General features: G+C 38.7%; 1 protein-coding gene across 2 annotated transcripts in view; it reads left to right on the forward strand.

Moving 5' to 3' along the window:
• Positions 1-13,373: 13,373 nt before the first annotated feature.
• DEUP1 (deuterosome assembly protein 1) overlaps positions 13,374-22,832 on the forward strand; it is a 48,446-nt gene continuing 38,987 nt past the window's right edge. Inside the window, exons 1-3 of one of the 2 annotated variants that reach the window (XM_065850878.2) lie at positions 13,374-13,623; positions 15,068-15,132; positions 22,099-22,261. In XM_065850878.2, the coding sequence (XP_065706950.2) occupies positions 15,089-15,132; positions 22,099-22,261 (207 nt within the window). In that variant the 5' untranslated portion in view covers positions 13,374-13,623; positions 15,068-15,088. The remainder of the gene's footprint in view (positions 13,624-15,067; positions 15,133-22,098; positions 22,262-22,832) is intronic. The other variant, XM_071803371.1, reaches the window with a different exon arrangement.

The following is a 22,832-nucleotide window of genomic DNA, read 5'->3' on the forward strand; positions in this document are numbered from 1 at the left end:
TATTCAGAATTAGTTATGTGCAATGAATCTAAAAAAAACTTTTAAGTGGAGAAACCTCCTCCTTCGTAATCTGTTGTTTAGAAACACCCCAATATAAAGTCTCAGATCTCAAAATGAAATGTGTAGAAATAAAATATCAACAACCATCTGACTTTGGGATTCTCTGAGAGGTTTCAGTTGTCTACAGTTATATCAAACAAAAAATACTTTAATAGTTTATTCTTAGAAATGTCAGAAGGTTACTTTTCAAGCTGGAATTAAGTACCTCTTCCCTTGAATTTGAAACTGTATTGAAAAAGCAGTCTTAAAAACAAACAAACAAAGAAAGAAACACCATCCGCAAGTCAAGGCATCAAAACTGTATGAAATCACATTTTTGACTTCCCAGGACATTGCTTTGACACGTTTCCCTATATAATTTAATTAGCAGCGACATTTTTAAAGAAAGGAATGTCACATTAGGTAATAGGAGTATATATTCAAAGTGTCCGTGCAGTATTTGCTGCTATTCTAATTACTTTAGATGATGGAAAGTATCACAATGATGTGAAGAGTGTTTCCTGAGTTTAAGATCCAGTTCACTTAGCTTTAGACACACAATATATATTTTTATATGTGAACTAGGCATCCTAATTTCCCTTTATAGTTATTGGACAGAAATAGGAACTCTGAAGGCAAGTTTCATCAACCTTATTTCAGAAACATACATGGAGAAGAGATCAACTGGGCCTAGAAATGCTTGTCTCTTCTCATGGACTGTCAAGGAACAGGGAGTCGGAGATTTCAGCTGTAGGCACCTACTATGTAGATCTTTATGGTCTTGAGACTTTGATTAACCTCATTTGACCTAGAATAACAGAAAAGAAACCTTATTTTTAACAAGATTTTGAGGAATCTGTTGCATATCTAAATGACATATAGGAATGCATGTTCATTGTAGCTCTAAAGGTATAGGTACCTGTCCTGGCTTTGGCGGGAAAAAAATAATTGTCTTTCTACTAGCTGATATAGTGCTGTGTTTTGGATGTTGATAATACATTGATGTTTTGGTTGTTGCCAGGTAGTCAAGGACTTTTCAGCTTCCCATGCTCTGCCAGGTGCAGAAGCACCTGGGAGGGGGCAGAGCCAAGACAGATAAGGCCAAAGGGATATTCCTTACCATATGACATCATGGTCAGTATATAAACTGGAGTTGGTTTGCGGGCAAATAGCACTGCTCGTGAATGCACACCCTGTGTGTGTTGTGGGTGATGATCCATTGTGAATCACGTGTTTTGTATATTCTATACTTTGTTTTGTATATTCTGTTCTTTGTTTTGTATATTCTATGATCATTAGTGGTGGTGGTGGTGTTATTTTATCTTCCTTTGCTGTCCTATTAAACTGTTCTTATCTCAACTCACAATGTATTTTTCCCCTTTCGATTCTCTCCCCCATCTCACCTGTGGTAATGGGGGCAGGGAGTGTTGTGGAGTGAGTGAGCAGCTGTGTGGTCCAAGTTGCCAGCTGGGGTTAAACTATGACAGTATCTTAAAAACATTTATGTACCAACTATATTTTTATGCAATACATATATTATAAAGTTGATACAATGTAAGTGAAAAAATTGCACTTAGTTTGTCTTTATTCTTCTTTACTTCCTATATACTGTTTACCCTGGGTTCAAAAAGATAGTGGAAAAATCATGGAATATACAACAAGCCTATTATCACCGCAATCTCTTTTCTTCCTCCTTTGTTCTTCATCTTCATCTAGTTGAAGTAATCCCTGCTCATTGCAGGGGGGTTGAACTAGGTGTCTTTTAAAGTGATCAAACTATCATATGATTCTACAGGAGGAATCACGTACCAGAAGCTTCCTAAATTAATTCCCATTTGTTGCATATTAAGAACAAAAAAAAAAGTGAAATTACTATGAAACAGCTGCTAGACAGTAACTTGTTAAAATGTCTTGGGCACAAATTGGCACCCAGAACCTGTCACTATAGGAAAGATATATATTGAAATAAAGATAATGCAATTGAACCCGATTTGACTGAAATAAAAAATGCTCACACAATTGACTCCAGAGAACTACAAAATAGTTCTAGAAACTGTGCTTGGTCTTGTGTAAGTTAAACAGTTACAAAATGATTTTTTCATGTTTCTCATTGCAAGGGAGTATTGAGGTACAAAGGATGATAACGCTTGGGAAAAATCCCTAGTAGCAATAGGCAATCTGTCTTTACTGAAGCTTATAGTACAGGGATCATATGTGCAAAAAGGAAGATAAGAAAAAGGGAGTTGTAATAGGCAACTGTATAGTAAGGAAATAAAGTATTATCAATTGACCGGTGATTCCTTTAGGCAATTTTTCAAATACAGTTGAGTAAAATCCTCTTCTTGATTTAAAAACTTCACCTTAGGCCACTTCATTCTGCCTCACACCAACTATGCACACTATACCTTACACAGACTATGCACATACCAACCATATACCAACATTAGCTGGCTTTCCAGACATTGAGAAGGGTGCAGAATTATAAACCTGAGTACACACTAAAAGTGATAGAAGATATCTCCAAATCCACCATTTGTATTGTACAACAACACGTCAAGTTTTATAACTGTGAAAAATAACCTACTAGACCCTGAAAAGATGCAGGAGGCAGAAACAGAAATGTTCAGAGATTTGGCTCCATGTGGCAGTAACAGATGACTGGCCATGTAGCTTGGGAGTGCTCTTTTAAAACAGAATAACATTCACTTTCCAAAGTTTAAGGAAAGGAGAGCTTTTTTTGGAAAGCACTCTCTAAATGTGAAAATGCAGTTAGTCTCTATGTATTGATAAAGAATTCGACACCTCAAAAGAATGCAACCTTTTTTTCCCAAGGTTTGAAAAAATGCAGGGAGAACACAAAAAAATCTTTATCAGCATGTCAGTTAACGCTTTGATCAGTGAATTTTTTTCCAGCAGAAAACTCTGTGGGAAAAAACCTTTACACTCTATAACAAGAACCATCAAAGCAGCTTAATCTTAAATGGCCAAAACAGGCTGCTCTTTTGCAGAGATGCTACACTGCAACAAAGACCTAAACACAATGTTTCTACACAAATAAACTATTCTTGAAATACAGAAATTGTAAAGTATATTAAAAACCTGATTTCCAGATGTGGTAACGCTTAAAGACTATAAACAAATTTCCAATATCCCACTGATTCTGATAATCTTAATGCAATTCCTCTGATTTTAACACACCTCTAAGAGTCATTTTGTAAAATGATCAATGAAAAATGTTGAACCACACTGGAAAACAGGGTGAGGATGTAGAATGCCTTTTCATTACAGCTTATTAACAGAAACATCAGTTTGGCTTAGATTTATTTTTCTCTATCAGGCAAGATGAAATTTCATTAAACTACTTTTGCTGAAATGAAAAAGAACAATCTGTGAATGAAGAATGTGTATGAATAATTGGTGTCATGGCCCCTGAGTTATTGGATCCCAGCCAAGAGAATTATTGGATGGAATGGGAGGACTTGCTAGCCAAGCCAAGACTCTCTTTCCTAAATATTACATGTACAATAAATAGGAAATGGTCGTTACTGCAACAGTCAAAGATAAGGGATAGACAGACAAATGATAACATAATTAATACTATATCAATTTGCCATAATCCAAATGGTTTGCTGAAAAGCATATGAAGCCTATGATGAAGTTCAGAGTTGGGTCCATATAAGTCCTAAAATCCACACAGGCTACTTTCAAGCATCCTCTGATACTTCAGGTGACCAGCTCTCCTACTGAATATTTCCACTGACATAAGTGCATGGTTTTGGCACGAAGCATGAAATGATTCAGGAAAATTGCTGAAATGTAGGTGTGACTGACCCCATCTCACTGGTCTGTACATTAAGTGGGAAGAGGAATTTTGGGGGAGGGAGAAGTGAAACTAAGTAGAAGAAATTCTTGGACAAAGTGAGCTCTCTCTGCCTGTTGAACAAAATCTCCAGAAAAGTGCCACTGTTTCAGTCAATAAAATCTAGCCTGGATACAAAGATCATTAGAATTGGCCTTTGAAGATCATTATTGCCTTGAGAGAAGTAAGTAGTGCAGGAGGTTCTTTATAATACTACGAATCTAGGGGGAAAGCTATTTTTAGTCAGCAATTTTATATTTGGTTTTTCAATTTAAACTACCGGGAATGTGGAGAGCTGAAAATATTGCTTTAATATCTCCCCAGCTGTGGACTTTTTCTGATAAGGTGGAGAATATTAATATCACCTTATGTGTATGCAGCTGTCTTTGTTCCAGAGGATGCTCAGATATGGACTAGCTATTCATAAAGAAAAGTATATTCACTCAATCACAGATTGCAGCAATCAGATACTAGTCGGGAATACAAAACCAGTTAGCACAAGAGACTAAACAAGGGCATTTTTAACACTCCTCTGCAAACCCCTGTTCTCAGTCTATGATTAGACAATCCTTAAAGTAAATAACTTAATGATTCTACAGTTGTATTTGAACTTAAAGTGGCACCAGAAAGGGAACAAGATTGGAGCCCTTCCCGAGATGGTAGAGGATGCAGAATACAGCATTTCTAGTCAAAGGCAATTTTTTATCTGAATGTTCCTAAACAGCAATGTGCAAGATCACTATGAAGGACTGATATGGAAGATAACCATGTTATTTAGTAAACAAGTTCTTACTGAACCAAGATCTCTGCAGACCTATGTCCACAGTACTTCTGGTTTCAACAGAACACTATGAGAGTAGTTAATGAAATTCTGGAAGTAAAACAATATTCACCATTCAAACCTTCTCCTCCAGAGTTATTGCAAAAGTTAAACAACAGGACTCATTTTCCATGTCATATTTGCTCAGTCCTCTGTTTCAGCTGACCTGCAATCTTTTCCTGCTCCAGCAGCAATGGAACCATGAAAAGCAGTGTGCTTGCATGCACTATGGATTTGACAACTGCGTAACACAAGTACATCATAAAACTGGATTAAAAAGCATAAACTTTGTAGTATGGATATAATTCGTCTTTGAATGCTGCTTCACCTGGCACTTTTGTGTATATAGCTAGCAATTGGCATTCCAGACAGCCCCAAGTATAGAAAGGTGATTTTGGTCTGTAGCAGCAGAATCTCATTCCTCTTATTTTACACCAAACAACTGTTCTCCCAACTCCCTTCACACGTGTGCTCTCTATCTGCCCTGTCTGCACCAGTGCTGCTCCCACTTCCCTTATTCTTTCATCTGCCAAGTCCTTCCTCAGCTTTTCCCTTAATCCTGGTGTTTTTCACACACCTCACTGATGTCTGTGAGGGCTGCTATGGGATCATCTTCTTTCTCAAGTCTTGTGTTTCAGATAAGAAGAAGCAAGCAGAAAATAAAGCCCTTTGTTGAAAGAGTACAGACAGAAATTAAACCAGGGCTGACTTCTTTCATACTTTCTTGTCACCACTTTACAGTAACAGTATCAGCTCTGAAGTGTGCACACAAGAGAAAAACAGATCTAATCACTGTTTCCTAGGGTGGACAATGGAAAAGGTGACTAATCAGAGGTTGGAGTCCTTGAAATTCAACAGTGATGCTGTTTCTCATGCTGTTGAAAAACTGACTCAAACCCTGGCCAGATATCCATGACAAAACCATAGAATTTGACAATGTCCAGGTAAAATCATTCTTTGTATCAGTATCATCAGAAATCCATTCCCTGTATATACACTATCTGTGCTGTTGGTATCTTCATTGTTTTGCCTTGAGACCCGGTCAAGGTCAGGTTGGAACCAGCAAGAGGCAGAAGATGGTATGTTTTTATGCAGTAGTGAGGAAAACCAAACCTCCAGCCCAAGAGGGCTCAGCCAAATTCAGCTGGGGATCAGCAAGGGCAGCTGCTTTGAGGAGAACTCTGCCTAATGCCCCAGAAATGTCCAGTGGCAACTTTGCCAAGCAACTCCAAAGCTGTGAAAGGGCAGAGGCCAGAGACAGCCACGGTATTTTTCTTGCCACACCAACTGAGTTTGGAGGTTGGATGCTCCAAGAGCCATGCCTCTCCAAGAATCTTTTGCCCTGCCCAGTCAATTGCCCTGTACTGGTGTAAGACGCAGAGTGCACATTTATGTTTGTGTGTGTTTCCATACACGTGTGTCTGCATGTTTCCCTGTGGATCTTGCACATTTTCCCCCTCCAATCTGAACAGCTACTGTCAATAAAAACTAAATTGACTGTGGCTTATATCTGATGAGTTACTCTTTTGGATAACAGCATAATGTTTACAATATACAAATTAGTGATGTCTGAAACACAGTTGTAATGTGGTCATCTGAGTGTCCAGATTGGGAGGGAAAGTCAAGGATTAAGGTTTGATCCTTAAAAATCATCTAGGTCCTCTGCTGAAGAGTGGGAGAGCTCTCCAGCCCTCATTTTCAGCTTTTGGAAAACATAGAGCATTTCTTATAGCTCAAATTCCATAGGAAATCCTTGCTTGCTTTTGCTTTCTCCAGCAAGCTGAAGCAAAGTTTCTATTGCTGCTGTTGCTGTCACGTATTTGAATGCAGCTGGCCCTGCAAGGAACACCCATACTAACCAAGGCTTCATCACTGTGAACTCCCAACTGTAAAGCAGAACTTGGTGTTCAAGTAGGAGTTGTATTCGCTCTGCCCAAACTCAGCCTTGAGTGTATAAACAATCAAGAGCCTGCAGAAGGCAAAGAAAGCAAGCAAATGTTGTGTTACTGTTATTTGCACTCTAAATAAAATGATGACTCTCAAGGTCAGTGCTTGGGTTTAGATGTTAGATTGTTAATAAGCAGGGGTTTGTTCCTAGAGAAAAGTGATAGAGTGACATAGTCTTCCTGCCTCTGAGTCCCTAATCTGACTGACCAAATACCCCTTTACAGGCAAGTCAAATGGGGACTTAACTTTGCCAGACAAGCCAAATGCCTCAGACCTCATAATGAACTTCTATAGAAGGTAACATTGTAAAACATTTTAATTGCTCTACCACTGTACCCCACTACTAATTCTAAAAATAAGAATGTTCAGATCATTAGAAAACTAAACCGTGAACCCAAAGATAAAATAAATTAAATTCGTTTGGAAGGAGTATATGACCAGCCAAGCATAACCTGAAAATGCCATCTTAATATAGCTAATACAGCGTTGCGTTCTATATTAATACATTCTTATGCAGGTGAGTAATGTGAACTCCCATATAATCTCCTCAGCTACTAACTCTGAAACCCTGAATGACTGCTTAAATGTCAGCATTGTTAATTACGTCTCTACAACTTATTTCAGCAGAATAATCACTTAATGTGCTTGAATCAAAATAGTAGGCTTGCTTTTAAATCTGTGCAAGATTAGAAAAGTTCCAATTTTCCACCCTTAAGTTGTCAAACTTAAATGTGACCAAAGCATCTTCTACAATCTTTATCACATCAAGTGCCATTGAAAACTAAAATTGTAGATTTATCATAAAATAATTTAAATTTAAGATGAAACAAAATGCACAATTTGTTTCCTGTAATCCCTTCAAACAGTCCAAACTCAAATTTATGCTTTAGAAAGTTTATATTTTTCTATAATATTCCTATTTTAACTATAATACTTCTTCATAAATCCTTATGTCAGTGTGGCACAGTATAGCAACTGAATCAACTGTGGCATGATACATAGCAGAAGATTAAATGCACAATGGGAAGTTTAACAGAGACTTTTCTTTTTTAATTGCGACAAGATCATAGACAAAAGACTATTTCATTTTAGAAGTAAAAGCAAGTTAATAAAAAAATATTCTTGTCTATAGAGCACTAGAAACAATCCTCATGAAGCTAAACCATAAAGTATTATTTTTATGCTGCAGTAGCAATAGCTACAAAGGAAAGACTAAAAGATGTTGCAGTAATGCTGAACATTATTACGAGTTTCCAAAAAATACATACGCAGAAAGCATTTTTAAAAAATATATATATTTTTATTTTGTGCATACATGATGTAGAATTAGATAGATGAGATTCAACAAGGTTGAACACTGGGTCCTGCACTTGGGTCATGACAACCCCAGGCAGCGTTACAGGCTCAGGGAATAGTGCCTGGAAATCTGCCTGGCAGAGAGGGATCTGGGGGTGTTGATTGACAGCAGCTGAACATGAGCCAGCAGTGGGCCCAGGTGGCCAAAAAGGCCAACAGCATCCTGGCTTGTATCAGGAACAGTGTGGCCAGCAGGACTAGAACAGTGATTGTTCCCCTGTACTTGGTGTTGATAAGGCTGCACCTTGCATTCTGTGTTCAGTTTTGGGCCCCTCACTATAAGAGAGACATTGAGGTGCTGGAGAGAGTGCAGAGAAGGGCAACAGAACTGGTGTGGGGCCTGGAGCACAAGTGTGATGAGGAGCAGCTGAGGGAACTGGGACTGTTCAGCCTGGAGAAAAGGAGGCTGAGGGGAGACCTTATCGCTGTCTACAACTACCTGAAAGGAGATTGTATCATGAACAGTGTCAGTCTCTTCTCCCAAGCAGCAAGTGATAGAACAAGAGGAAACGGCCTCAAGTTGCACCAAGGGAGGTTTAGATTGGATATTAGGAAAAAGTTCTTCACACAAAGGATTGTCAGGCATTGGAACAGGCTGCCCAGGGAAGTGGTTGAGTCACCATCCCTGGAGGTGTTTAAGAGATGCATAGACGAGGTTCTTGGGGACACAGTTTAGTGGTGGACTTGGTAGTGTTAGGTTTATGGTTGGACTCAATGACCTTAGGGGTCTTTTCCAACCTAAATGACTCTATGATTATTTTTTGTCATCATTAAAGAGTAACAGAAATATTAACTCATAATTGTCACAGCAAGATGCCTATTGGCACCTTTATCCTGTTTCTGCCTTCTCTCAGAGCACTACCCCTAATTTTCAGGTTTCCTATTATAGGATAAATTCTTACAATCCTCCACTTTTAGACTAGGTCCCAGCCTACAGGATGACTTATCAATCAGTTTACCTGATAAATCCAACTAAATCCAAGCTCTTTCTATTCTTCCCTTCAGTGATCTCCTAAGCTGCTTAAGAAAAGAGTAGTTCTCAGTTTAAACCAGAAACAAAATATTTAAAAAGAGGACTCTGCCTCCATGCCTGTATTATGTCAGGGTTTATCACCTCCTCCCAGTAAATGTTAGCCACCTTCAGAATCCTCAGGCAGATTTTATGCCTATCTAATTTTCACAAAAGGAAATCCCTCCTGCAAAGGTTCTTTTCTAAATGTCATTCTTCTCTTATTGCTTGTGTCTTAGGGATTTTGGGGTAGGTTTTATTGTCTGTCAGCGACTTCTGCATGATTGTTGATGGATGGCTTATACCGAGGTATTCCTTTTCCTTTCTGTCTCTTGCTTCTAACAGGTTCTGTAAATTAAGTTGGTATGTTCATAAACATTCAAACTAACATACAGAATGTAATTATTAAACTATGATAAAACTGCTATGAATCCATCACATAAATATCACTAAACCCATGTGATCTCTATGCTAAAGAAATGAGTGTGTTTCTTATGAGAGGTACACCGAGCCTACTGCAAGAAAATGATCAATCATATTTGTCATCTGAGGTTGCAAAGTAAGGTATGAATACATCCTGTAAACAAAAACTATATTTAAAATTAAATACACAAATGCACTTAGCTTTTACCTACCATTACATATTACGCTACAAAAATAACACATCTCAAAGAATTCAAGTGACAAATATATAGGAAGTCTAACTAGTAGGTATATAACAATTTGTCAGTTAAATTACAACTCAATTATGCCACTCCCTTAACACCACTTCTTTTATTCTGCTCTGGAAATACGCTATATTGAAGTGTATATTATTGATTTATTATTAGAAATGTACCAAATTCTCTGAATGCTTATTAGACTAAAAGCATTTTGCTTTACTTAGGACTTTTTCATGGTGGAATGGATTTGTTAACAGAATTAATGTTTCCTCTCTTTCAGCAGTCTGTTAAAATAGCTACATGCTTCACAAATATTATCAACAAGAGCTCAACAACTTCATGTAAAGCCCACACCAACGACAAAAGACATCTTGTACAGAAAGACTCACTTTCCATGGTCTCTCCAAAGCAGGAAGGTGTGTGGCATACACTCTATTGGTGATGGGATACCTGTCAATAATGTGTTGCAAGGCGACACAAAGCAGAAAAAGCAGAAAATAAATTCAGAGATGCACGTATGGAAAGATCAACATTTCTGTTTACGCTGCTTCTTCCAGTGTTTCTCCTGCGGCTGTTAATCTCGCCTTGGCGCACACATCCCAGGACAAAGCTGAGCACAGGACATCTGCTGAAGGTGCAGAACATTCTCCCCTTGGGATCATTACTTGGCTTCCCCTTTTCTCCCATTACCAGCTAGTTGTGTCACCAGGCATCTTCCTACCTAATTCCCCTTGTTTCCATACAAATATCCATGTCTTGTTCGACATTTGGTTATACCCTGCTGTGTCCCTGAACTAATCTACCTCCTCTTTTTCTGCAGAAATGTGCTTATAGCTTTCCATTGTTTTAAATCTATAAACTGATTTGAAAGTAGTTTCCTTTTATTTTTTTTTCTTTTTGCTGGCTATCATAATTTGTAAAGCATGTGTAAAGCATGTTCTTTAAAGCCAACAAATAAAAGTTTTGGGTCTCGTAAGACAACCTCTAGTAAAGACATGATATGGATGAGCAAAAGCAAATAGAACATGTCAACAATTTTATATGGGATTATTTTAATATCGTGAATGAGATATTTAAAGGCACATCAGGGAGTTAGAAACACAACTCTGGCTAATGGCAGTGGGAATTATCCTCTTTATTTTTTGAAGTTTCCCCCCAGTTTCCTGAAGTTTCCTACTTTGGCATGACAGATGGAAGTCAAGTTTCTGAATAACTGATTATCACAGAGAAACAATGAGACAGGGAGAAAATTAAAATATATGCACTGGGAATATGGCTGAAAAGTTCACTTCAGTTGCAGATGAACAAATGGAAACTTGCTGGCAGCTACATTAAAAATTATTTGTAGTACACAATACTTCAAATCATCCTAAATTTAAGTATGCAAAATAAATCGTCCCAAATATCACTATTTAAAAAAAAATCTTAAAACAGTATTTCACTTAGAAAAAAAATATTTGAAATGTTTCAGGTATCAAAAATCAAATGTTTCACTGTGTTTTCTTCAGATTAATTCTATTACAGTAACTAAATAATGAATCACAGAATCACAGAATGGTTGGGGTTGGAAGGGACTTCTGGAGATCATCCAGTCCAACCCACCTGCTAAAGCAGGTTCACCAGAGCAGATCACACAGGAATGTGTCCGGGTGGGTTTGAATGTCTCCAGAGAAGGAGACTCCACAGCCTCTCTGGGCAGCCTGTTCCAGGGTTCTGGCACCTCAAAGTAAAGAAGTTTTTCCTTATATTCAGATGGAATCTCCTGTGCTTCAGTCTGTGCCTGTTGCCCCTCGTCCTATCATTGGGCACTGCTGAAAGGAATCTGGTCCCGTCCTCTCGACACCCTTGAGATATTTATAAACATTGAGGAGATCCCCTCTCAGCTTGTCTTCTCCAGGCTGAACAGACCCAGCTCTCTCAGTTTCTCCTTGTAAGAAAGATGCTTCAGACCACTGATCATCTCAGTAGCCCCCTGCTTGGACTCCCTCCAGTAATTCCTTATCCTTCTTAAACTGGAGAGCCCAGAACTGGACACAGAACTCCAGATGTGGCCTCACCAGTGCAGAGTAGAGTGTGAGGAACAACCTCCCGCGACCTGAGGGTCACACTCTTCTTAACACCCCAGGTACCATTGACCTTCTTGGCCACAAGGGCATGTTGTTGATTCATGGTCAACCTGTCGTTGTCCAAAACTCCCAAGTCCTTCTCCGCAGTGCTAAAGAAAAGTGTAACTTCTCTGCAGTGCTGAAGAAAAGTGTAATTACAGAAGTGTAATGAAGAAAATGTTTTCAGGTCTCTGAGTGCAATAACAGGTCCCACAACTTCCACCCCTCTCCCCCAAGGGTTTGGCCGCCTGTCGTCAAGGCCAGCGCTGACATGGTGCAGCTGTAACCTGGGATCAGGGCTGGCACAAGACAGCCCCAAGACACTGTGTTGGGGTCTGTGCCCTCAGCTCAGGAGCAGAATTTTGGGTCAGGGCCGTGCCCCTGGGCCCCGTCTGAGCAACGCTGCAGTTGTGCCTGTGCTCAGCACCACATCCCGGTGCTCCTGATTTTGCTGACTTGCTTTCCAGGGTCACCTCAGATCTGCCCATCAGATCTGCTCACCCAGCAGCCGCTCCTGCTGCTGCCAGGCAAAGAAAGATCTAAACTGATCCTGGGATGCTCCTGGAATGAAATACAGGCATGAAAAAAAAAAAAAAGTGTGAAGCAAAAATAAAAACATTTTTAGCAATCTTGAGAAAAACTACAAAGGAAAATTGTCAGTTATTTCCTAGAGTGAGCAAGCAAACTTTATTGGGAACTCTCCTGAAACTCTGCATATAATTTATTTTAATCTTTAATTTTAAAACACATTTTTCATAATTCATAGCTTGAAACAGTGTTTTTGCTGACATGAAAACCATCTGACTTAGCACAGTAGGTAGGAAACAAATGAAATAGATTATTCCTTAGAACTGATATTAAAAATGCAGTTCACTCGGCAAATTTAAGTAGATGGTCCAAGCAAAGCAAACCAAAAGCTCTAAATTTAGTGTACAGAGATAGACATGGCGGCTCCATGCAATTTTAGGACAATAAATACAAAGTGAATTGTACTGTCCTTGTAGAAAAATTCCCTGGTGTTTGAAGAGATCTATAAATCCTAAGCTTGGAAGCACAAATTATTATTGTAAAAAGTTGAAATAGCTGTGATTCTTAAAGTCTTTTGTTGTTGAATAAGACAGGTAGAAGTCCACAAAAATGTAAAGGGAAGTGCCATCCAAATCTAGGTCGTTTGCACAATAATCTGAGAATCATTTGAAGCCGTTTTACAAAAGCATAGCTAGTCATTCAGAAAGAAAAGGGTAATGTTTAGCCTTTTCATTACCTAGTAATGACAGCGTTTAAAGAAAAAAAAAAAGTATTAAAAAAAAAAAAAGGAAGAAAACCGCCCTGGCTACTGATTTCTTAAATGTTCTTTTTCCCGGGTGACACTGTCTGAGGTGAAATCCACCGGAGGGCGGACGCGGAGGGACGCGGGGCCGTGCGAGGGACCCTCGCACCCTCCCTGCGCGGGACCCCCGCACCCTCCCTGCGCAGCCACAGCCCCGTCAGGCCCGAGCCCGCCAGCTTCTGCCTCGGCCCCGCCGCCCTGCCCTCCCCTCAGCTCTCCTCAGCTCCCCGCCGTGTTCACCTCCCTGCCTGGCTCCCTACACCGCTGGCCCCAGGCCGTCCAGCCGCCCGCCAGCCTTCCCGCCCGGCCCTGCCGCCCTTGGCGTTACCGCGGCGACGGGAGAAGCCGCCTGGCGCTGCCCGCAACGGCCCCGGGACGTGGCGGCGGCGACGGGCGGGAGCTGGGGCGGGATGGGAGGGCAGGGGTGACCGGGCTGCGGGACTCGGGCCACCGCCACAGCGACATCGGGTGCGGAAGGAGCGACGTGGGGAGCGCGGTAGGTAACGGTCGGGGAGGGGGCGGCCGCGGCACCGCCGCCTGGCCCGCCGCGGGGGCCGGGGGTGCTGCGGGTCCCCTGTGGAGACAAGACTGGTGGTCCTGTGCCTGTGTCACCACAGCTGCCCGTCACTGTTAGAGCCACGACTGCCCCGGTGACAGTGTCACTTTAGGTGCTGGTCCCCTGTGCAGCCGAGGGCGCTGGCGCTGTGGCAGTGTCACCTCAGGTGCCTGTGCTCTGTGGAACCAAGGTCGCAGTGCCATGAGGCAATGTCCACACAGTGTGTGGTGATGTTTTGGAGCCCCACGATTGGAAGGGAGCTACGTAAAATGCTTTCAGTGATTCTTACAGCTCCTGTAGCTGGAACACAAATCTGATGAGGAGCGGTTGAGGGAGCTGGGGCTGTTCAGCCTGGAGAAAAGGAGGCCGAGGGGAGACCTTATCGCTGTCTGCAACTACCTGAAAGGAGGTTGTAGCATGGAGGGGTTGGTCTCTTCTCCCAAGTAACAAGCAAAAGGAGGAGAGGAAATGACCTCAAGTTGCACCAGGGGAGGTTTAGATTTGACATTAGGAAAAAATTCTTCCTGGAAAGGGTTGTCAGGCATTGGAACAGGCTGCCCAGGGAAGTGGTGGAGGCACCGTCCCTGAAGGTGTTTAAAAGGCATTTAATGCTAGAGTCAGGTTATGGTTGGACTTGATGATCCTGAAGGTCTCTTCCAACCACAATTATTCTATCATTCTATATGTCCTGGTACCCATGCCCCTGAGAGCCCCACTGCCCACCCTCACAGGGAATTAGGGCTGTTTCGTGCCGTTATGTGGCTGGTTCCTGCTCTTGCACACAGCCAGGCCTGCCCCACGTCCTGTGTCCTGCTCCACCCACAGAACTGGACTGATCCCAACAGCAGCCTTGATCTGATCTGCCTGCCAAGGTACTTGCAGGCTGTGTGCCCCAGTGCCACATCTGCTAAGACAGCACATACTCCATGGGAACTCAAAGTTGTGTTTGAGAGCAATTATAGCCTTTGTATAGGTTAATTAGAGTGTGTGAAGGTATGAGAAGTGGTGCTGAATGCAGCCATGAATCTATGACAAATTTAGGTTTATGTGTTTTAAAGTGTCTTGGCAAATAATTGACGTCACACAACAGAGAATGATCGGAAACGAACTTCCTCATAGAAATCCAGGGCTACCCTCATGCTCGTACCACTTCTAGTAATCTCAGTGCTGCACCAAGCCTGAGAGCTGCTGAGTTTACTCCAGAAGTTTTTGTCTTGCCTATTCCGACCTGTAAGTAGAGCTGCATTTCCCTGCCCCTATTGATTGCAATGGGAAAATTACAGAAATTGAAAGGCAAGCATGGAACTATTCAGTATGCACTGCTTGGCTGTCTAAATGCAGAAATTTAAGAATCTGAATTATCTGATTTTTGTTGTTTCATCAGGTTAAAACAACAATCAGTAACATGGAGCAGGACTTCGAAATGTTTCAGGAACAAGCTGCCACTAAGTAAGTAATGACATTGTCTGGGGGTTGAATATCATGGAATTGAATTATGTGGGTTTATTAAAAACATGAAATGTAAAATATTAATTATTTTAGAAGCAAACTTGGTTCTTTCTCAATTTCTTCTGCTGCTGCAGAGGTTACTGATAATTAAGGCACGCATCTTATTGCTTTATCTAATAATTTACTGATTGTTTCTCTTAGTTATTCAAATGTTTTAAATCTTCATACTTGTACAAAAGAGGAAAAATGAAAGCTATGTGGGGTTTTAGGAAGATATTAAGAAATTATATTTTTAAATGCCTTAAAAAATAGTTCAGTTGCTAGGATACAACAGTATAAACCTACATATCACAGCTCTTAAAACAGTCAAAAATCTTAAAAACAAAGCTGTTAATTGCTAAAGCCTTAGTCTTATTTTGCACAGGTAATAACTACAATTGTTCTTCCCAAATAATAAGTGCACTTTTCATTGCGACATAATCATGTATTTTTTTTACATAAGTTTAGTTCCTTTAATGTTAATCTAAAAAAATATTAGTACTGCTCAAAATCTTTTGAAAAAACTGTAAACATGGGTGAGATTTGATGTAGGACTTCACCCCATCCAGCCTGTTCAAGGAACACAGCGGTATAAAATATAGTTCCCCATATAATGAGCTAAATAGAATATTTATCTATCATGATTTGTAAATAAATTTATGATCCATTTTTCATGTGAAAGTTTCTTCTGTAATTATTACTAAGAAGCAGTCCAAGATAATATGATGCATATTTAAAGTATTTCTTAAAATAACAGAAACACACCTATCAGACCTTATTCTGGCCCAAGAAAGTTTTAATAGGATTTGGAAGTGTGCTCTGTTGTATTGAAGAATAATGTGTGCACTTTTCATAATGGACAAAAAAGGATACAGTAAAATATTCTATTCTGAACAATGTGGCCATTTTTTGGCTTTGAGGGGCATTCTTTTTGTTAGTGATATCATTGGTAAATGTGGTCATATAAAAACTTGAGTTTAAAAAAAAAATGTTGCTAGTCCTTGGATACTATCTTAGCAAATCAGAAGCCTATTTCAAGAGTTCAGATCCAGCCTGGCCTTCATTGTAATCAAGATATGTGAAATTTCAGGCCATGGCAGATGAATCTAGGGAGTGATTTGTCCCATCATAAACCAGGTGTTCTAGATAGCTATTAATTTCCATTAACTATAGAAATAATTTGGAAGAGTAGATTATAATACACAGTTTATAATACAGTTTGTGCTGACAGTATCCCAGAGATAATGTAGATAGCTTCAATACTTGGGAAGATGCCTGAAAGTGGTGGTGGAAATCATGACAATTACATCCCAGCTGCGAGAACACATTAATTAGAAATTATCCATCCACAAACATGTGTGATTCTGTATGGATGAAAATTGTTAAATAAATTAGTTGTAGTTCATATAACAGAACTTTGGGGTAGAAGATTCAAACTGACTGTTGTATCACAGTCTGTTTATATATTTCCTATTTTTGAAGCAAGTTTTAAGAAGATAAAAGGAATTAATATTGGCTCTAGAAACTGGGTTAAGGATCAAAAACTAGTGCATGTACTATGTATGATGGAAATCTTTGTTAATATTGTTCTGCGTAAGTTTTACTTATGTTTGCAGAAATATGATCCTACATATTTTCCTACTTGTCAGCAAACCTGAGTAAGAAGGGAAGAAGGCGTGAAGTAGAGACTGACAGTATGAACCAAACATTTCTTAAAATGTCAGTTTCTAAATTACAGCTTTATTCTAAAGTGTATGGACAATAATATTCTTTCTATGACAGTTAGGAAACTATCAGAAAAGTACTGATCTGTGCAGAACTCTAAAGTAAATAGAGCTAGAAAGGTCTAATTAGTGCAAGAATCATTTATGATGAAGACATAGGCATGAAGCTGGTAAATCTTATTGTCTAAATTTGGAAACATCTAGATTTTCCATGAAGATAAATAGTTACTATTGACAGCAGTGTATGAATCATCTCTATTTTCACCATGGAAATTCTGTGGAAATAGAATAAAAGAAGACTAAGTACTTGCCTACATCACTTTAAAACTGAGATGCCTGTAAGTGTTTTGAGCTGTTTCAAAGTAAATGCAACCAAAACCAAAAAAACCTGCCACTTGCTTAAGTACAAGTCATTACTTCCATGTATGAAGAATCCATTTGATGTATTTGTTCAGCAAAGTGGGAATGATGAAGGCATATGGGTAGAACAAACAAACAACAAAAAAAAACCCCAACACAACCAAAACCAACCAACCAAACAAACCAAAAAACTTGTATTTTAATGGGAAAACTTGTTCTTTGTATGTTGGTTTACCTGATGGTATATTAAACAAAAGTTACCAGAGTTTGCCACAGTCCACATGCAGTGATGAAAATAAATTCTCATGATTGTGATACCATATGATGGCTATATTCTGAGGGGAATAATTAGTGTTCTCTTCAAAACACTGAAGGGACTAAAATAACAGTGACAGCTAATAGTACCTCTGTGCTGGTGGGTGAGGATAACTGCCAAATACATCCTTGTGCAGGTCTGTTTGTAATGCCACAGCCATGATACAGGTAGTTCTGGCAGAAGAAGAGCAGCAGCAACCTACAGCTCCAGGTACAGCTTTCCCTTTCCAGATGCAGATGTACCTAGAGCAGGGCTGTCAAACTCATATTCACCGAGGCCAGATCAGCCTCGCGATTGCCTTCAAAGGGTCAAATCTAATTTTAGGACTGTATAAATGTAATTACTCCTAATTACTCCCCAGTGAACATGAGTTTGACACCCTTGGCCTAGAGGATCTAGGTAAGGAAGTAGGCAGAGGAGGTGAAGATAGACTGAGAAGATGTTTCAGAAGGGATTTTTCCTTCAACAGGTCCCTTTATATATTGGTGGTTCTAGGTTCAAGAAATACACATGAACTTTAAGACAGATTTTTGTAGCAACAGCTGCAGAATTTGCCTTGTGGAGGATGATCTGAAAATGATGTGTGGAACTTAAAAGAGAAAGATGGTCAACCATGGTGGGTCTGAAAGGGTAGCCTGGTGATCCAGGCTAGAATTAGCATTTGCACTTGCATAACAATATTTAGATGATCCATGTGACACTCAATAAATAAAATACCTGTCTCTGAAGGCTAAAATCAGACAGCTGAGTCATTGCTGGTGGTTCACCAAAGTGTTGCCATCTGCTAACACGTGAGGCTGGAAGGGCCCTGATCCAAATAGCAGTGTCGTAGAAAAGGTAGTCCTGATACAGTATTGCTTCATCTTCTGATTTTAAAATCCCATTTTATATTCCACACAGAGAGTCAAAGTTTGCTGCATTGTTAGTGCTATTTTGATGTGAGTTTTAGGCCCTTGAGGAGTGAGCATTTTTGTTTTGTGATACACACATCACAGCGTACCACTTGTTTGCACTTTGTTTATGATCATTCTATGATTCATATTAAATTTTACAATGCTATTGCTAACAGTTTTAACATTAAAAAGGCCTTAAGATTTATGCGTGCATTTAAAAAGCCTTTCCAAGATTAACATTGATGATGTTAAAATTTCAAAGATTTGTTAATAATAAAAATTTTGAAAAATTTTACTTTAAAAAATAATGCCTAGTTTTAATTATGATATAGTACATCTACCAAATTTGCTCCAGTTTCCTGTAAAAATTGTCAAAACAAGGGATACACACCCTTTAAGCACCAAAAAAACATATTCAATAAACACATATCCATGCTAAGGAATTCTTTTTTGTGGGGGACCAGTGCTTGACCCCAAGCACAACCTACAGACAGGGGACTTCAGTGCATCTGCATGGGCACGTGGAGGGCAGACATTTGGAGAGCTGGCTGAAGAGCTGCCATGTGAAAGGCTGCCAGAAAAGAAAAGCATTTTCCCGCTAGCATTCACACAAGTGATGGTATCAAATACCAGGAGTCAAAGCTTCTGCTCACACTGAGGCTTGGTTTACACAGTTGTTTTCATCAGAGGAGGACATGGAGTGCTGGCAGCACGTTCAGCAGTTGAAGGCTCCCTTGCAAGAGGGGCAGATATTACCTCTGAGCACATGGCTCAGCTTGTGTTTTGCCAAGTGTGGTTCTGCAAAAGTGGAGTTCTCAGTTGCTGGACACATTCTTGGTTGCAATGTCCCCCCCAAAATATGGCAGATTGTAAAGTTCATGACACAAAATGGCATTCTGTGCTAATTTAGGGTATTGAAATCTTCTCCAGCCATTCCTAGGATGGAGCGGTTATGGGCAAACTGCTGTGTTTTTTGTCGTTAACTCTTTTGTAAGTTGCTGCTACATTATTCAGATGTTGCACCATCTTTTGTCTCTGTGAGACTGTCTCCATGACAATTATTTCATAAAACAATAGCTATGCTCATTTTAAGGAAATTGTTATGCTCATTTTAACAAACCATCATGCACAGAGATATCAGAATGACTGCAAACTGATTAGCGATCATGAAGGCACTTTGTGTTCACAGAGGTGCACACAGAGGTGTGTACCATCAGCAGTCAAGAGAATACATAGCTTCTAAATGTTTATAAATTAAAGAAACAATTAAATTATAACCAGTGACTATCACTTTCACTTCTGAAAAATTTAGTGAGATAAATAATATTATTAAAAGAAAAATGGATTATGTCATAATTCAAAACAATCTCACAGCATATCAGAAGGCTAAATTTATTATAATGAAAAGTAATGTGTTAAACTAAGTGGAAAGAAATAGAAAAGTTTATCAGAAGTTAACTCACGAGAACAGGATATGCAGATAATAGATACCTCTAAAAAAGTTGCGTGGAAAGTAAATGTTTACATAAAGTGAAATAAAAATAGCTGCTACTCCTCAAAAGCTTAAAAATTCAACACATTATTCTACTGCCTAAAAACAGTGAAAAGTTTTCCATTACTCCAGTGAGATACAAGCCTCTTTTGGTACTTAGGATAAAAATATCTACATCCAACTTTCTATGAGCTCTGAACATATGAAAAATTCTCAGAAGTTGTGATAGTAAAGAAAAAAAGTTGATAAAAATAATTTTATTTCACTAAGTGACATGAAGCAAACATTATAGTGGTAAGTCTGCTGTAGGGTTTTATCAAAAATACTGATCTCATACCTCAATTTAAGTAAACTAAGATCAAATTAGAGTCTTTAATGACCAACAAATAATACATATTTGTTGTGACATGTAATTAATCATAGTGATAGAAAAGAGCCTGATTTTTTTTTCCATATGACTCAATGAGAAATAAGTTTTATAGAAAATTTATGGGCTCATATAAATAGTTAAGCAATTTGTTCAGTAGCTAAGTCATCTTTGGAACAGTCCAAAAGGAGCTCTAAATGTTGATGGAATAAAATCCCTCTACTTTATGGGGAGGGGTTAGACAGATGTGTACATTGTCTCCTTTATCTTTTTCCCAAACTCTAGAATCCTCACTTAAGTGGATAAGAAGCAGTAAGTCAGGAAAATAAAATATTCAGGAACATTTCAATAAACAGTTTTATAATTATGATTTTTTTTTCTAACTGGATTGTTTCTCTGAAAGTTGAATAGATCCATGAGTTCTAGAGAGATTCTGACTTTTGAATAACTCTGAAATGCCAGCAGTAAATTTACAGACTGAGAGAAGCTGTAAATTCATAAAACAATTGAGGTTAACTGAGCAATAAATTTTCCAAAGTACTTCAGGAAAAAAATCTCAAATACTCTAGAAAGACTGCATAATTTAGAGGTTAAATAGTAATTTCTACAAACAAAAAAAGTTTTAGAGCTTAGAAAGAATTATGCAATTTCTAGCATAAAAAAGTACTCATAGACAAATTTTCTATCATCTCTATCTTATTTCAAATTTTTCTTATATTCATCTTCAAATACAAAGTTGGAATAGATATGGAATACAGAAATCTTCATACTAATGTTCAAATAGTTTGTATATATCTACTAAACATGTACCCCAGCTTATTTGGACATTGTTTGACACTGTCCAGAGAAAGTTTCATTTTTTAAAGTCAATATATTGCTCCTATGTAAGTGGCTACATAAGAAGCAAACTAAGAGGGCAACTTTGACTGCTTTCAGTTTCTGACAGCCCTTCTAATATACCATAAATTAACCATATATCATTATTTTGTTATTTAGGACACATCATATTCCTAATGCAACAGTGTAAAATATTGTCTGTTACTGACAAGGAAGTCATAGTGCAATGGATGTATTCTAAATTTAACCTCAGAAGTTTGGAAAAAAACCTAACAATTATGTTGCGGATATTGTACAAGTCTCTATAAGATCCAGCATCTGGTCCCCAAAAGGCAAATTATTTTTCAAAATGCACTGACTCTGTGCTTCCTAGTAGAATTAAAACTTACTATTGTCATACAAGCCACCTTGTTATCTAGGTCTGTTTTCCATAATGAGAATGGGAAAACAGAGTGTAAAAGTTGAACTAGCAATTAAGAATTGTGGTTAGCTTTCAAGCCAGCTGTTTAATAGCTTCTTCTGTCAAACTCTGCTTCCATCGTTATGTGCCCTTGATGGGAGGTCCTCGGCCCATAAGCAACATAATATTCATCTTCTCCTACTCCTTCTCATTGTGATTTGGACCTGGGTACTTTCAACACAGCTTATGCTCGTTTGACAGATCATCCCTGAAAGAGTGAGAGGATATCAAACAACATTAAAGTCCAGAATATGCTAAATACTTTGAGTTTGACTTCAGGCAGACTGAAGACAGGTGAAGCAAAATTCCACCTACATTTGAAGGCATCATTTAGCTTTCCCCTTTCTTCCTTTCTGATATTGAAAAGTGTTTATTTCCATCAGAATTAAAATAAAATCTTAGCAATGTAAATAAAAAATTGTTTTCTCCTGTATCCTTTCTTTGAAAAAAATAAATCTCTTTTTGTTTATGTTATTAGAGCTTCTCCATCTGAAGCTCAACTTCAGGAATTAGTTGACATCGTGGTAAACAGCCAGAAAGCGGCGTGGGAAAGGAAGATGAAAGCTTTAGAAGCAAAGATGGATATCCAGGTTAAAGAATTAGCAAGTGCCCAAAGCAAGCTGGATCAAAAAGGTCAAGAGGTATTTAAGAAAATCACATTCTCTAAAGAAAGTGTTTATTCTGGGAGTTAGTTAATAGTATGCTGTAAATGCTCTATAAGGAGACCTGTTTGTTCTGTCATGTGAAAATACCAAACACCCTTTAAAGGTCACTAATTATCCTTAGTGTTGTGTTTTAAAGTGTGCTCCTGTTCTGAAAAGTGATTGTAAAAATGTCATTGAAAGTCTCATATTTCTTCTAGTTCTCTAAAGTCTAATTTAAATATTCTCAGTTTAGCTGTGAAAAGGTGATGTTTTTTCTAAATGCCAACACTTCTAGTTTTGTCAGAAATTTTAAATGGAAATGTACAGTTAAAAAACTTTCACCAAATTATGTCTTTGTAATTCCTGTTTATAACTTATTATTATCATTTTACATGATATACTGCCTTTGTATTATCATTTTGCTATTAATAATGAAGGTTTGAATTGTATTACCACTTAGACTTGCTCATCAAACTGAAAGCCTTGGTGTTCTCCATACTTCACAGTCTTGTCTGCTGAACACGCATTCAGAAGCACCAGTAACTCCTTGCACAGCGCTCAGTTCTGG

The sequence above is a fragment of the Patagioenas fasciata genome, chromosome 1 (genome assembly GCF_037038585.1).
Source record: "Patagioenas fasciata isolate bPatFas1 chromosome 1, bPatFas1.hap1, whole genome shotgun sequence".
In the NCBI taxonomy this organism is placed as follows: Eukaryota; Metazoa; Chordata; class Aves; order Columbiformes; family Columbidae; genus Patagioenas; species Patagioenas fasciata.